Source organism: Eschrichtius robustus, chromosome 1, assembly GCF_028021215.1.
Source record: "Eschrichtius robustus isolate mEscRob2 chromosome 1, mEscRob2.pri, whole genome shotgun sequence".
NCBI lineage: Eukaryota > Metazoa > Chordata > Mammalia > Artiodactyla > Eschrichtiidae > Eschrichtius > Eschrichtius robustus.
In genome coordinates, this window is record NC_090824.1 from 4,593,512 (window position 1) to 4,606,962 (window position 13,451).

General features: G+C 59.4%; 1 protein-coding gene across 4 annotated transcripts; it reads right to left on the minus strand.

Moving 5' to 3' along the window:
- Positions 1-1,582: 1,582 nt before the first annotated feature.
- DLK1 (delta like non-canonical Notch ligand 1) lies at positions 1,583-9,472 on the minus strand. Of its 4 annotated transcripts, none has more exons than XM_068549244.1 (6): positions 9,400-9,472; positions 8,131-8,194; positions 7,494-7,624; positions 4,425-4,566; positions 2,236-2,515; positions 1,583-2,010 (listed from the first exon to the last, which is right to left on the minus strand). In XM_068549244.1, exons 1-6 carry the CDS (start codon positions 9,464-9,466, stop codon positions 1,768-1,770), a joined length of 927 nt encoding a protein of 308 aa, XP_068405345.1. In that variant the 5' UTR covers positions 9,467-9,472; the 3' UTR covers positions 1,583-1,767. The 4 variants fall into 4 exon arrangements, with proteins under 4 accessions (XP_068405345.1, XP_068405261.1, XP_068405236.1 ...); XM_068549160.1 differs by having other exon boundaries at positions 1,583-2,061; XM_068549135.1 differs by having other exon boundaries at positions 1,583-2,082.
- Positions 9,473-13,451: the final 3,979 nt, after the last annotated feature.

Sequence of the window (13,451 nt, forward strand, 5' to 3'; positions counted from 1 at the left end):
AGGGGGGATCAGGGACAAGGTGACGAGGGTGGAGGGGGGCTTGGGGGCTGGGGATGATAAAGGGCCTGGAGTGATGGGGACAATGTCTTGGGTGAGACATCGGGAGCTTGGGGGAGATGAGGGTCGGGCTCTGAATCAGGATGACAAGGGACTTGGGACGGTAAACCGGTGGCTGAGGGAGATGAGGTCGGTGGTCATGTGATGGCGGTGACGCGTGTGGGTGAGTGTGGGTGATCTGAATGACCGAGATGACGTAGGTGATGATGGCTTAGCAAGGTAACACGGCAGGTAATAATACTCCATAAAGCTAAGAATATAGATTCCTATCCAAATAATTTAAGAAGCAAAATATTCCTGACTGGTACCCAAGGGCTGTTTAGCTGCCCAACTCCAAGAGCTGGAAAGCTAAACAGAGCTCTGTCCCATTTCCTTCTATTTTTTTGCAAAAAAGATAGATGCTCTGTTTTTAAAAAAAAAAGTCAAAATTTATCATTCAGAAGCTGGCTAGATCTTTGGGGATCTGAGGGTTATTAATTCAGCAACACAAATGAAATCCGTGCTGTGTAGGCCAGGTCTGGTACCACTGTGGCCACAGAACTAGAAAATGCCCCACAAGCGACAATTTCCACTGAACCCTGTGAAAACCTTGGTGAGGGTTGTGCTGCTGCTCAGATTCGCCAGGGGCACTTGTGGTTCAAGGTGCATTTAAATTCCCGGGGGACGCCTCTAACCTACAGGGTAGGAGGCAGGTATACAGTTGCTGGGCCTCTGGGGAGGTGGGTAGATAGGCAGGTGGCGGAGGCACTGCCGAAGGGGCAGCCCCTGACCGCACGTTGTGACTCAAAGGGGGCGATCGTTTCCACATGGGCAGTGGGCCAGGAGGCTCCCCACTTTGAGAAACGCAGTTAAAACCCATTGCAATACGTCAAGTGTACATCCAGGATAGGCCAAAACCTTCGGATCCCAGGATGAGACTTAGTCTTCATCAGATCCTAATTTTTTAGGCTCAGGGACTGTTTTGGTTCATCACCCCCTCGTTCCTAATTCAGAGTTTGAGAGCAAGAGAGGGCCTTGGTGGTCACTGGGTTCAAGCCCCTGCCCGGAAAGGGGCTGAAAGGGCAGCCCGGGGTGAGAAGGGGACTCGCCAAGGATCACACAAGCGAGTTAGCGGCAGGGCTGGGATCAGGTCCCGGCCTCCGCCAGCAGCCAACCCGGGGCTCTCTCTGCCTGACACACGGCCGCTGCACTCTGCCGAATCTCAACTCAATCGGAAAGACTGAAGGGCTTGCGGTGTTGATGTGAGTGCGAGTCGGAAGTGGCGTGTGAGAATTAACGAACGAAAGAGATTTTAGCCCTTTTCACAGTGGCTGGTCGTGCGCAGCACTCGTAACGGTTTCACGAGGACCCTGTGGCCGAGACCCCTCGGAGAGGGACGTCGGCACAGAGCCCTGGTTCTGTTGCCATGTTTTTTTTTGGTCTTTTTGATTTTAGGTTTAGAGTTTAGAATAACATACTTATTTCTCTTACTCATTTAAAGATGAAATTCTTATTATTATTATCATTATTTTTTTTTTATCATGCATTAAGAATAGAGAGGATTCTGGCATTGCGTTTGTCACACTGCAACACAAAGGTAATAGAGGGAAGCATAGCGTTCACCAGATTTGACACAAAGGAGAGCAAACTCCACCACAAAGATGAGAACAGACCGCATATAGTGAGCTCTGCGGGACCCCGAGAACAGAGAGGGGCCGGTGGGAACGCTGCTTAGATCTCCTCGTCGCCAGCCTCCTTGCTGAAGGTGGTCATGTCGATCTTCTCGGGGAAGATGATGTTGACGGCCAGGTCCTCCCCGCTGTTGTAGTGAAGCAGCAGGTTCTTCTTCTTGCGCAGCATGTGGTTGTAACGCAGGTTGGACACCCAGGCCTCGCACTTGTTGAGGAAGACGATGCCCATGGTGCCCAGGACCACCAGACTGGTGAGCACGCCCAGGATGGTGAAGCAGATGGCCTGACCCTCGGAGAGGAGCGGGGTGCTCTTGTTGAGCTCCTTCATGGACACCTTCAGGATGCGGTGCTCGGGCTGCGGCACCGGCAGCTCGTGCACCCCGGGGGTCAGGCGGTAGGTCAGCCCGTAACCACTGGGCAGACGGGTGACCTGCTGGGGGCCCGCCGCGCGCTTCCGGCCGCAGATGGGACCCGTGAACTCGGGCTTGCACAGACACCCGAACCTCACCTGGGAGTGCTGCAGGCAGGTGCCCCCGTTGAGGCACGGCTCGTTGGCGCAGGTGGACACCGGGCGGCTGCAGGTCTTGTCCATGAAGCCGGCGGGGCAGCGGCAGCGGAAGTCGCCCCCGATGTCGGTGCAGATGCCCTGGTTCTCGCACGGGTTGGGCGTGCAGCTGTTGGTCACGATCTCGCAGAAATTGCCTGAGAAGCCAGGGGGGCACAGGCAGGAGGCATGGGAGGCCCGGCCCTCATCGTCCACGCAGCTGCCTCCGTGCTGGCAGGGTGAACTGCAACACAACAGGGGGACACGGTAAAGGGCCCTCGGGCACTGCGCTAGGACAGTGGCGCCGGGAATGGGGACGGACGCTCCGCTCCCCCTCGTGCCACGTGGCAAACCTCCTGGGGCCCAACAAGAGGGCAGGTGCTCAGAACGCACGAGGTGAGGGAGTGAGAGCCAGCCAGGGGGGCCCCGGGGAGCGCCGGGCACCGTGACCCCCGCCTGCGAGGGGCTCCGGGGCCGTCCGAGGTGGGAGGGCCCCCCCGAGTGGGGTGTGCGCCTCACCCCCATCATGCTGCCAGCCTGGAACACGCCTGACCTCCCGAGTCAGGATGCCCATCTCCTCTCCCACCTCTTAGGTCATCTCTCCGACCAGAGGCCTGACGGTTAGTCACTGCACAGGTGGGGAAACTGAGGCTGAGAGAGGCAAAGTTAGCGACACCCCAGGGCTGCAGCCAGCCCCTGCCCTCAGCTCCGTCCCCAAGCCGCGGAGGCCGAGCAAAGCAGGGCATCCCTCAGTGCCTCCCACCTCCACCATCCCCAACCCCTCATTATTATTTTTATTTTTATGTTCAGCGGAGTGAGCCTGCGGGCTATTGTACAGGAAACCCTTGGGGACTCTCAGAGTGAAAGAAATACGCGCTCTGTCTGCACCGGCTGGAGCGGTGTCTGTGCCCGCCTGTTTAATAGTGGCCCATTCACCCAAGTGCAGCTTGCAGACCGAAGCTGTTTGCTCAAAGCAGAGCGCACAGAGCATTTAATGTAAGTGCTTTTAAACGAGCAGACCCTTTGTCATCTGATAAATGCCGAAACTCCAGGGAAGAAAGGGGCTCCGAGCACAAGAAATCAGCATTGCTGCTTCAGGGATGAGGGCGGCATAGGAGCCGGGGCTCTGAAGGAATTTCAAGGACCCTGGGCTCTATTTTGACAGACTGGCTCCAGTCTGTTAGAGAGAAAAGCAAAATATTTTACAGGTCTCGCTCCGTATTTCCCCTTCCCGCCAGGAAGCAGAAACGGAGTTCGGTGGTCACCCCTCTCCTCTGAGCCCGCCCAGGATACTGATCTTGAGATGCGGCAAGAATGCTGGTTCCTGGTCCTTGCGGCCCGGGGCTCTCTGCCCTACCCCTGGAATGCCTTTACGCTTTGGTTTCCTCACGGGACGGGGGCGCCCCTACCCGCAGCTACTGGCCCAGGCCTGGAGTCTACTTTGAATTCTCGCCTCTCTCGAGATCTCTCCTGGTCTCCGTTTAAGCCCCCTCAGAGGGTGGGACTGGCTCCGTGCACTGAGCAGATAAGGGCCGGAAATGGCTGAGCTGCTGGGAAGCCCGCTCAGAGGCACCAGAGAGGCCAGGGGCCGTTCCATCTGCTATGCGCACTGCCCAGAGCCCCAGAGCCCCCTCCCGACGAGGGGAGCTGAGGGCCGAACACCCCACCTCCCCCGGCCCCGTGCGGGCTGCAGCCCCCTCTCCCCACCTCCTAAGACATCCCAGAAAACCCAAAAGCAGAGCCCACCAGCTCCCCCAAACCCGCCCCTAAAACACGGTGAGCGGGGTTTCACAAACAGCCTCGGGCGCTGCCGAACTCTGATCTCTTGTTATGTTGCCTTTAGAAAATTATGCAGCTCGAGCTCTGGTTCACAGTCCCAATCTACTCTCATTCACACACATCAGGACTTGGGAACGTCAGGGGAATATGAAATCGCCTTCAGGATTGTTTGAAAAAATTACGGAAATGACACAGTCCCCCATAAATACCCTGATCCAGGGCGGCCCCCCATGGGGTGCAGGATGAGCACTTACTTGGTCTTTTGTCAGGCGACAGGTCCGACTGGGTTAGGCTGAAAGGGTCTTTAGGGGGTGTGAAACAGGAATCTAAAGCGGCATTTATCAGAGCACACATAGCCCGGAGAGAATACTTACCCATTCATCACGCAGGGCCCGTCCTTTTTCTGACAGTCCTTTCCTGAGAATCCAGGGGCGCAGGAGCACTCGTACTGGCCGTTATCGAGGTTCACACAGGTTCCGTTGTTGGCACAGGGGGTCGAGGTGCAAGCCCGAACGTCTGTGGGGAGAGACAACCAGGGAGATGAGGGGGACACAGACGCTGGAAGGAGAGCATCCTGGGTGGGGGGCAGGAAGAGACCCCTCCGTCTGGTCGAGGGGGACCCCGTGTGAGCTGCCGTAATGTCTCTGCTTGTGTCCACTGCCAAGGGTCACCCAGCGGGGTCCTGAGGAAGAGGGTGTAGCGACCCCCAGAACCCTGATATAAGTAAACAGCTCAGGGAGCTCAAGGGTCACAGAGACAGAAAGTCACGGCCGCTCACTAATAGTCAACAGGCCAGCTGTGCCCTTTTGCTGGCACCAGGTCACCTCTTCGGTCCAGCCACATTGACCTTCACCGCAGACCCCTTCCCTCCCCCAAAAACCGAGCCGAGCTGAGCTTCCCTAACGGCTGCCTCCCAGACCAGTTCCTTGTGATTGAAGGGGGTCCTTGCCGCTCAGGGGGCCAGTGCGGCCCAACCGCTAGCAGCGTCAGCTGCCCTTCACCCTCTTCCATCAGAGAGGAGCAGGGGGGAAATGAGATGGTAAAGCCCCCTGTCGGGAATCAAGAGACCTGATTTAACCGCAGCACCGCCTCCACCTCTCGGTGGTCTCTCTGAACTAAGGGGGTCCACGATAAAAAGGCTGCATCTTCTGAAGGCAACGAAATGAGAACTATTGCGTGCTCGCCTGTCAGCACGGGTTTCCATGAACACTGGTGCATTTCCACCACCGTTTTACACCTCCCGTCACGCACACTTCATTATTCTATTTGGGGCTCAGCAAGGCAGGGATGGGCTGAACAAAGGGGCCTGGGTCAGGGGCTCTCTGACAGTGGAGACCCCAGCCCCCAGGCCTGGCCAGGGAGAGACCCTTTCTGTGCCCATCTCCAGCCGGCTGCCGAGTTCAGCTCCCTCCACCCCCCACCGCCCCGACTCTGTGCCTCACTTTCGCCACTTAGAAAAGGGGGGGCTCTCCCTGGCCCATCTCTGAGAGCCCCTTCAGCTTTGGTTTTCTACCACCCGAGCTGCCGCATCGGCCAAACAGAAAGCCAGGGCCAACCAGAGATGCAGCGAGTGAAGGCAGCCTTGGGTGCGGGTCCCCGGGGCTGAGGCCACACACGTGCAGATTTATTCCCTCTTTTCAAGAACCTCGCACCCTCATGGAGTAGAGATGGCAATCAATCAGTAAGGAAAAGCCTGCACGCCAAGCTGATGGCTTATCCAGAGCACACGAGGCGTTCCTTGGGAGCCCGGCTTGGTGCGAGGGAACATAAAGAGGATTTATCATTACGGGAAGGCGCCAGGCGTTAGCACGCAGCGCCTCCGTGGCAAGCTCCTAATTCCCTGCTCCAGGCTCTCCTGTCAATGGGAATCTTAAATTTAAGCTGAAGAGGTGGCGACCACCCTACTCCTCTCCCACGGTGTCAAGCCTCGTGGGCCGGGGATCAGCCCACCTTCTCCTCTCCTGGGCCTCCGACCCCAAAGTCGGGTGGATTAAGCCGCCAGCAGGAGAAGGCTGCCGGGGGTCTCTGCCTGCCGGGGCAGCAGCTGTGGCGAGGACAGCCTCAGAGACGTGTGAAAAGGGAGAGGGCCGGCGACTATCCCGAGGGCTGTTTCCTCTGGACCCAGCCGTCCCAAGCTTTTGTCGACCCAGTGGGGAAGGGACCTTTTGTCTGGAGAACTCCATGGGGGACGTCCTGGATTAGATATCAGAAAGGGTGGGCTCCAGGCTAAAAGCCCTGATCCCAAATGGTGGCTTTTCTGGGACCCCTTGGGTCCCCAAAACAGCTCAGAGGTACTTCAAGGGTGCAGAGCCCAAGCTCTGTGGGCCAGAGCGTGAGTCAGCTGTGGGGAAAAGCCTGCATCATATTGGCGGGGGAGACTTTAAAGACCCGAGACAACGTGATGGGGGATTTTGAAAGCCCACTGCCTTGGCTACGCAGGGCAGGGGTGGTAACAACATGCTCTTAGGTTTTTCTTAAGGGAAGGGTGTTAGAAACAGCCTCAGGTGAGAATGAACCCATTTCTGGGGCGGAGGGAGGGGTTTTGTAGCTGGCTGTTCTCCCAACATCTTAGGTGTCCTGAGCAGACCCCTTTGCTTCCCGAAGCCTCAGTTTCCCTACTGGTACCACTCATCTTTACTGACGTTGCTGTCGGGACCAAGGGACAGAGACCCCGCGGCAGCTGCCTACACTGCTGGGAGTTTTCTCGAGGACCTTAGCTTGCCTGGGCTTCAGGGCAGGTTCTGCCAAATGAGAGTGGGCTCAGATGAACATTTTGCAGCCTGAAGATGCAGCGACAGCCAACTCTCAATTGCTCAGGGTAATGGAGGGCAAAGATTGCATAAATTAATAAAATCAACAGATTAACACCAATCTGCACTTTAGCTACTTCTCATCCTTTCCCGACCCCCCAGCTCCCCCTACACTTGACCTCTTCCAGCACAGCCCACGGCCCTGTCCCAGTGGCCCTGACTCAGCTCCCGCTGCCCCCAGCACTCAGCACCCAGCACCCCTCCCCACGTCTGCCTGCTTGCTTGTTGCAGCATCCTGAACAGCCTGGCGGGTGAATTTCATGGAGTCTTGGCTCTGCGACCCCCTGAGTCCTTTCCCCTCTCAGAGCTTCAGTGCCCCGAACAGATTTCTCGAGTCTGTGGTCCCCACCCTCTCAGCTTCGTGTGGCGTGTTTGTGACTCTTTATTCAACTGGCAGCCCCCCTGCCCCAGTGCCTTCCCTGGCGCTGGGTGCTGGCAACGCAGAGGGGAGCAAAATTAAGTCCCTACCTGTGAGGAGGCTCCCAGCACCAGCAGGAAGTGTATAAACAGATCATTACCATACAGAGCGCTGGGTGTGTTGGGCTAAGGCAAGAGGAGGAGGGGCGACAGCCACGGGGCTGGGAGGAGGTGGCAGGGGGCAGGGGGCCGGGGGTGGGCGGGGCAGGTGCCAACCTAGGTCGCAGAGGTGTCCATCCCAGCCGTCCTTGCAAATGCACTGCCAGGGCTCCACACAGAGTCCATTAACACAGCCGGGAAAGGTCACGCATTGGTCACACAGGGGACCCTGCCAGCCAGGCTGGCACCTGCGGGGGTTGGGGGAGAAAGGTGGGGACGTATGAGGGGGGGCAGGGATGGAGAAGGGGCTCCGGTTGCTTTCTGTGGAACCAAGAGCCCTTGCGGGTCTCTGCCCAGTGCCAGGCCAGTGGGTCCCAGGAAACCAATACCAGTCACCTGAACGGAAAAGCTTAAACAGGAGATCAGCTGGGGAGCAGGCAGAGGGGTCCCTGAGAGCCAGAGGAAGAGCTGCGTTTTGCCGCAGTGGCCTGCAGTGGTCTCACCTGCAAGAGGCTCTCCCGCCACCCACCCCTCTGAGAAAGCCGTCCTGTCCCCGCCACCGCCCCCAGCATCCCCCGCCTCCCGGTCCTCTTCTCTCCCTCACCCCCCGTCACTGGTTTCCTGCGGGGGCGAGGAAGCTGTTTGCCGCAGTCCAGGGGCCAAGCCCTCCCCATTTTTTCTGCCTGACGCCATGACTCTCCAGAATTCTGCCCTGACCCTCCAACACGCTGCCTCTGGGGAGCCGCTCCATTACCTGCAGACATTGTCGTCCTCGCAGAATCCATTTTGGGGGTGGCAGGCCGGGAAGCATTCAGCTCCTGGGGCACAAGAAAGGTTACACCATTCACCCCACGAGGCCCTACAGGCTGTGGCAGAGGCCACGACGGCCTCCCAGGAGGCAGCCTCCGACCCTCTGTGGCCCTACCCACTGGGCACACAGTAGGCACTTCATCCCAACCCACTTAGGAGAAAAATCTCTGCATGTCCCTGGCTATGGAGTGACCACAGCCCACTGCCTAGCTCCTAGGACCAGGTCAGACACCCAGTGTCCCTCAAAGAAATGACAGACGCCAAATCCTGAAGGCAGGAACGGGGAGACAGTGAACGGAAAGATTTTGACCCCTGGGCACTCGGCCAAACCCTCACTTTTGCAAAGTGAGCTAAAGGCGAGGGGCGGCGGGGCCAGATTTTGAGGTATTCCGCTCTGGGGAAGCCCAGACAGGTTCACCTGGAGGGCTCACAGGTAAGGAGTCTGGAGTTTTTAAAGGTTAATCCCAGTTAAGCCAGGCACCCAGCTCAAACTCCCAATTTTCCCCACACCAGACTCTTCAAATTACAAAGACGAACAAGGGTTTTGCGGAAAAGACCGTAATTCTGACACTATTTAGAGATTCTGACACTTTAATAGGCACATACTGTGTGCAGTGATTGTTAACTCTCGCTAGCTTTTCAGACAGCCACCCCCCGTCACCACTGGTACAGTGGGCTGGGGGACCCTGCGGGAAGGGGGCAACTCTCTCGCTGTCAGAGACATATGGCCGCCACAGACAGGAGTGTCGCAGCCCCTCACCTAGACAAACGCCACGCAGGAGGGGCTCGGGCTGGGCTTCCAGCTGGGAATTTGAGGCGACGACGGCAAAGTTACCCCCCCCACAGGCCTGTTCCCGAACGCACACGCAGGGACCCCCCAAAGTTGAACCCCAGAGCATTTTCACAGAGAGCTCTCCAGCATCACCTCGTTTCTCCATACCTCCTCTCTGCACACCGACACCCTGCGAGCGCCACTTCTGCGGGGCGGGAAGGGGCCAGGGTCCCACAGTTCCTCCGCCCCCGGGGACCCCAGGGCCGGGCTTGGCATGCGAGGGTGGCGGGGAGGACCAGGCAGGCGCGGCGCGGGGCTTAGGGTTAGGCGGGACGGGCGGGAGTCGGGGCGCATGGGACGGGGCGCGCGGGGCACGGGCGGCCGGGGGGGCGTCGCAGGCTTCCCCAGAGGGGACGCGAGCCAGGCCGCCGGGGGGCTCACCATGGGCACTGCGGCCGAAGGCCAGCAGGAGCAAGAGGACGGGCAGGAGGGCTGCGGTCGCGGTCATCGCGGGGCGGCCGGGGTCGCGGTCCCGGGAGCGGCGCGGGCGCGGGTCCGGCTCCGGGCGCCGCGCTGGGCTTCTGGTTGCGGACGCGGAAGGGGGCGCGGGCGCGCGGCGAGGGGAAAGCCAGGGCTGCACCGGGCTGCGCGCTGCGCTCTCCGCTGCCGCCGCCGAGCTGCCGCCGCCGCCGCGCGCGCCGCCCTTTTCGTACCGCCGCCCCCCCGCGGCCCCCGCCCCCCGCCCCCGCCTTCGCGCCCACGGGGCCGGCGCCGGCCAGTCCCGGTGACCCCCGCCCCTCGCGGGGCCGCCCCCCACCACTGCGGCGTCCCGGAAACCGGCTCGCGCACGCGGGGCACTCTTGGCTAGACGGGCACAGGTACCCCGCGCGCCTTTGGCACACGTTCCCCCCACAGGACGGCACACGGGCGCGCACACACGGGCCCGCTTAGGACAAGTCGCATGAGCCAAACACGGGCTGGGCCGCAGACCCCAGGAAGACGCGAGGATACGCTCGGAATACAGAAACACGCACAGAAACACCAAAACACTTATCGCCAAGGTCCCCAGCACGCATGCCATGGCTCATGCACCCAGAAAAACCCAAACGCACACTCTAGAGACGGGGAAAACGCACACTATCGCACACGCACCGGGAAAAACACTTATGAGAAGCCTTAGGCACCCACACTCGTAGCCATAAAGACGCAGGGAAATGCAGACACACTCGTAGCAGCACACAAGGCAACCCCGACACACCCTACGGCACAAACACACTGCAACACGCGCGCACGTCCTAGAAATAGTCGGGAGCGCCACAGGCTCAGTCATAGGCACGCCGAGAGGCTGAGGACATACAGTTATGAAACCCTGGGCATCCGTCAACATGTGCCCCGCCGTCCACACAGAGGCATGTGCACAGCCACGTGCACACCTGAACATGCGAATACCCTTGTAAACATACAGACACCCGGGCACATGTTCAATCACATACACCCACACACACGCAGTCAGGCCCTAGGCCTGCCGGAAGGCTCTCACACATCTGATATTCAGACACACACGTACCCAGTCCCCGAAACTCACAAATCTCAGGCTCGTGGTTACACGCTTATCCAAACACGCATATACGGTCACCCAGCGCACACGGGCACGCACACACACACACACACACACAGGCCCCAACACATCCATCTTTGTCCGCAGTGACACATGTGGGCAAGCTCACAAGTGTGCTCACACTGACGAGCACAGTTGCACACCCGGCACTCAGCACATATTCCAGAACCACCGGGAGGCTTCTGGCCCCGGGTCTCAGGAAAGTGCGGCTGCGGGATGGTGACCCTGTCAGAGACCCTCCCCCTCCAAAAAACTCCTGGTAGAAGCCCCCAGCCTGAACTTAGAGCCCCACAGTCTGCTGGGCTGTCACCCCTCACCCCTGTCCCTATCAGGGAGGTTCAGGGAAAGGGGGAAGGACCCGGTAGGCGGTGGCAGGTGGCAGAAAGGGATCAAAGGTGCTTAACCTCTGGGGAGGGTACCAGGAGGTCCTGACGGCAGAAGGATCTTTCGTGTATGCTTCATTTGCATTGATTAGTTTGCATACAGATGCCACGGGGTGGGGGGGGGGGGGAGTGGGCGCCCACCCATTTCTTGGCCTACCCTTCCCACAGCGCTGGGGTGGGGGGTGATCTCCGCCACTATGAACCTGGGCTGGGAGGCCTTGGCCTTTGGGCCATCTCACAGGGCCCTGGCAGGTTTGAGGACAGACTTGCTGTCCTTGGGATGGGTTTGGGAAGTCAGGCTAGGGGGAGCCCGCACTTCCCACCCTGCTGGCCATGAGGCCCTAAGTCTGCAACCCAGAAGCAGGACCTGCTCTGGGTGGACTCTTGGAGGCTGGAGGGAAGCCCCCCAACCCCCTCGTGGACGGCGCCTCTTCCCTGTCCTTATCTGACGAAGACCCAGAAGCGGGGTCTGGGTGCATTGGGAACGGCTTTGGTGACAGGCTGGAGGGCAGTGGTCACGCAGTAGCCGCCCCCGACCAGCTCCCCACCCCACGCGCCTGCCTTTCCGTTACCCCATTCTCTTCCACAAACTCTTTCCTCAAGTGGAGAAACTGAGTCCAGAGATGGAAGGCCTTTTGCCCAAGTCCTCTGGGCTACGGTGGGAGTGGCTGGAGGTCCAACTGTCCACTGCACGGAGATCGCACGGCTTCTCTGACCCCCCTCCCTCCGAGGACCCTGACCTCAGCCTCCAAAATTATCCTAGGCAGCGGGCAGATAGGGAGGGCTGCGTTCCCAGCCAGACGCTAAGGAGGAGTGGGGGATATCAGGACCGAGCGGCCTGAGGTGAGGGCCCACCCCCGTCCTCCAGACCAAGTCACGAGGTGCCCCGTGGGGACTGCACGGAGCACCAAGGACCCCCCTCCCCCCGCAGCCACGGAGTGTGCCCCATCTAGACCCCTCCCTTCCCTACCTGGGTCCCTTCCCACCGCTGCCCTCCCCAGTTTTGGAAAGGGAGGGAGGCCTCGGGAGGGCAGTCTCCCTCAAGGGCTTCCAAGCCTAAATGTCACGAGCTTAGGCTGAAAGGGCACTCCCTTGGCCAGTTGGTACCTTCTCGTTAATCCCAGCTCCATCCCCTGCCTGCTGAGCACCGGTCACTTCCACTCAGAGCCCAGTTTCCTTGTCTATAAACAGGGATGCCACACCCGTCCCCCAAAGGAACTCGGGTTTTCCTAAGTAGAAAACCACAGTACTTACAAGGCCTGGCCCCTTCCTGCCCTTCCTCCAAGAGCTGCCAGCGGGCCTCCGCCCCAGGTGGCCAGAGAGAGCTGGCGGAGGGAGGCAGGGTCCTAAGGATGGAGCCCTCTACCAGAGCCCCCTGCAGGGCCGCTGCAGGGAGAGGGGTTCCTGCCTGCCGGTGTCTATAAGCCTAGAGCTTTCTGTTGGTTTGCTCTAGTCTCAATAAAGCGTTCGTAAATTCAGGAGACCTGAGATTTCTTTTCAGCAAGCAGACACTGAGAAAGGGTAGCTGAGAAGCCATGGGGAGGGAGGTTGGTGACTATCACAGGCTTCAAGGCTGCACAAAAAGAACGAAAATGCCAGTCGGGTCCCTTGGGGAGAAGTCGACTCCGTCTGCTGTTTGCAAGCAGGCCCTGGGGGCTGAGGAGCACAGGGCGGCCCCTCCTCTATCTGTGCATCCCTCCCCTCCCCTCCCCCACTCCCTCCCCTCCCTCCTCCCCTCCCCTCACTCCCCTCCTCTCTGAAGTACAGGCCTCTGAGATCACAGAAGAGGCAAATAGCCCCCTCCCTTGGGAAATGCTTGACCCACCGGTCATCACAGCCTGGCGTGGCAGGCGGTCTACACAGGTAGCAGGGATTAGACCTGCCAACCGAGCTGAACTCTATCCTTCTGCTAAGCCGAGTTGGCTCTGCCTGCTACTCCCCACCTCCCCAGAAAGCCAGTGGTCCTCTGGTAAGCAGGAACAGAGTCTGGGCTTCAGTCTCCCAGGGGCAGGAAGGAAGCTGGTGATGGGTGAAAGTTTTCTAAGGAAGCAAAGAGATGTTATCTCCAGCCCTTTTCCACGCCCCCTCCTCCTCTCCCCCTCCCCCCTCTCCAAACACTAACATGGCCCCCAGACTGCACCAGACCACTTTGCCCTTGATTAAAGACAGAATCACTGATCAGGGAAGCCCAGCAGGGTCCAGCTGGAGGGGCCTCAGAGACCAGCTAATCCTGGGCGTGCACAGCAGGGGCAAGGCAGGCGGGGCATCCAGCTCTGCACCCCGACTGGTCCAGTCCTAGTGGGGCATTGTACAGTTGGGGAAACTGAGGCCCGATGAAGACTCACAGGAGCCTTTGTTCCCTCTTCCCCTCTGCCCCACCAAACGCTGTGCATTCTCCATCCTCCCTCCAGGAAAGGACACAGCTGCTTGGCCCTGCCTGAGATGCAGCTCTTCCCAAAGGGACGGCTCCTGTAACTAGGCAAGCCCAGTGC

What these genes read in the sequence shown, in the direction of transcription:
- DLK1 (XM_068549122.1), bottom strand. Translation starts at nt 9,466, where the DNA reads ATGACCGCGACCGCAGCCCTCCTGCCCGTCCTCTTGCTCCTGCTGGCC. An exon ending in CTTCGGCCGCAGTGCCCATG is followed by an intron (nt 8,195 to 9,399) that starts GTGAGCCCCCCG and finishes CTTGTGCCCCAG; the next exon opens with GAGCTGAATGCTTCCCGGCC. An exon ending in GAGGACGACAATGTCTGCAG is followed by an intron (nt 7,625 to 8,130) that starts GTAATGGAGCGG and finishes CAACCCCCGCAG; the next exon opens with GTGCCAGCCTGGCTGGCAGG.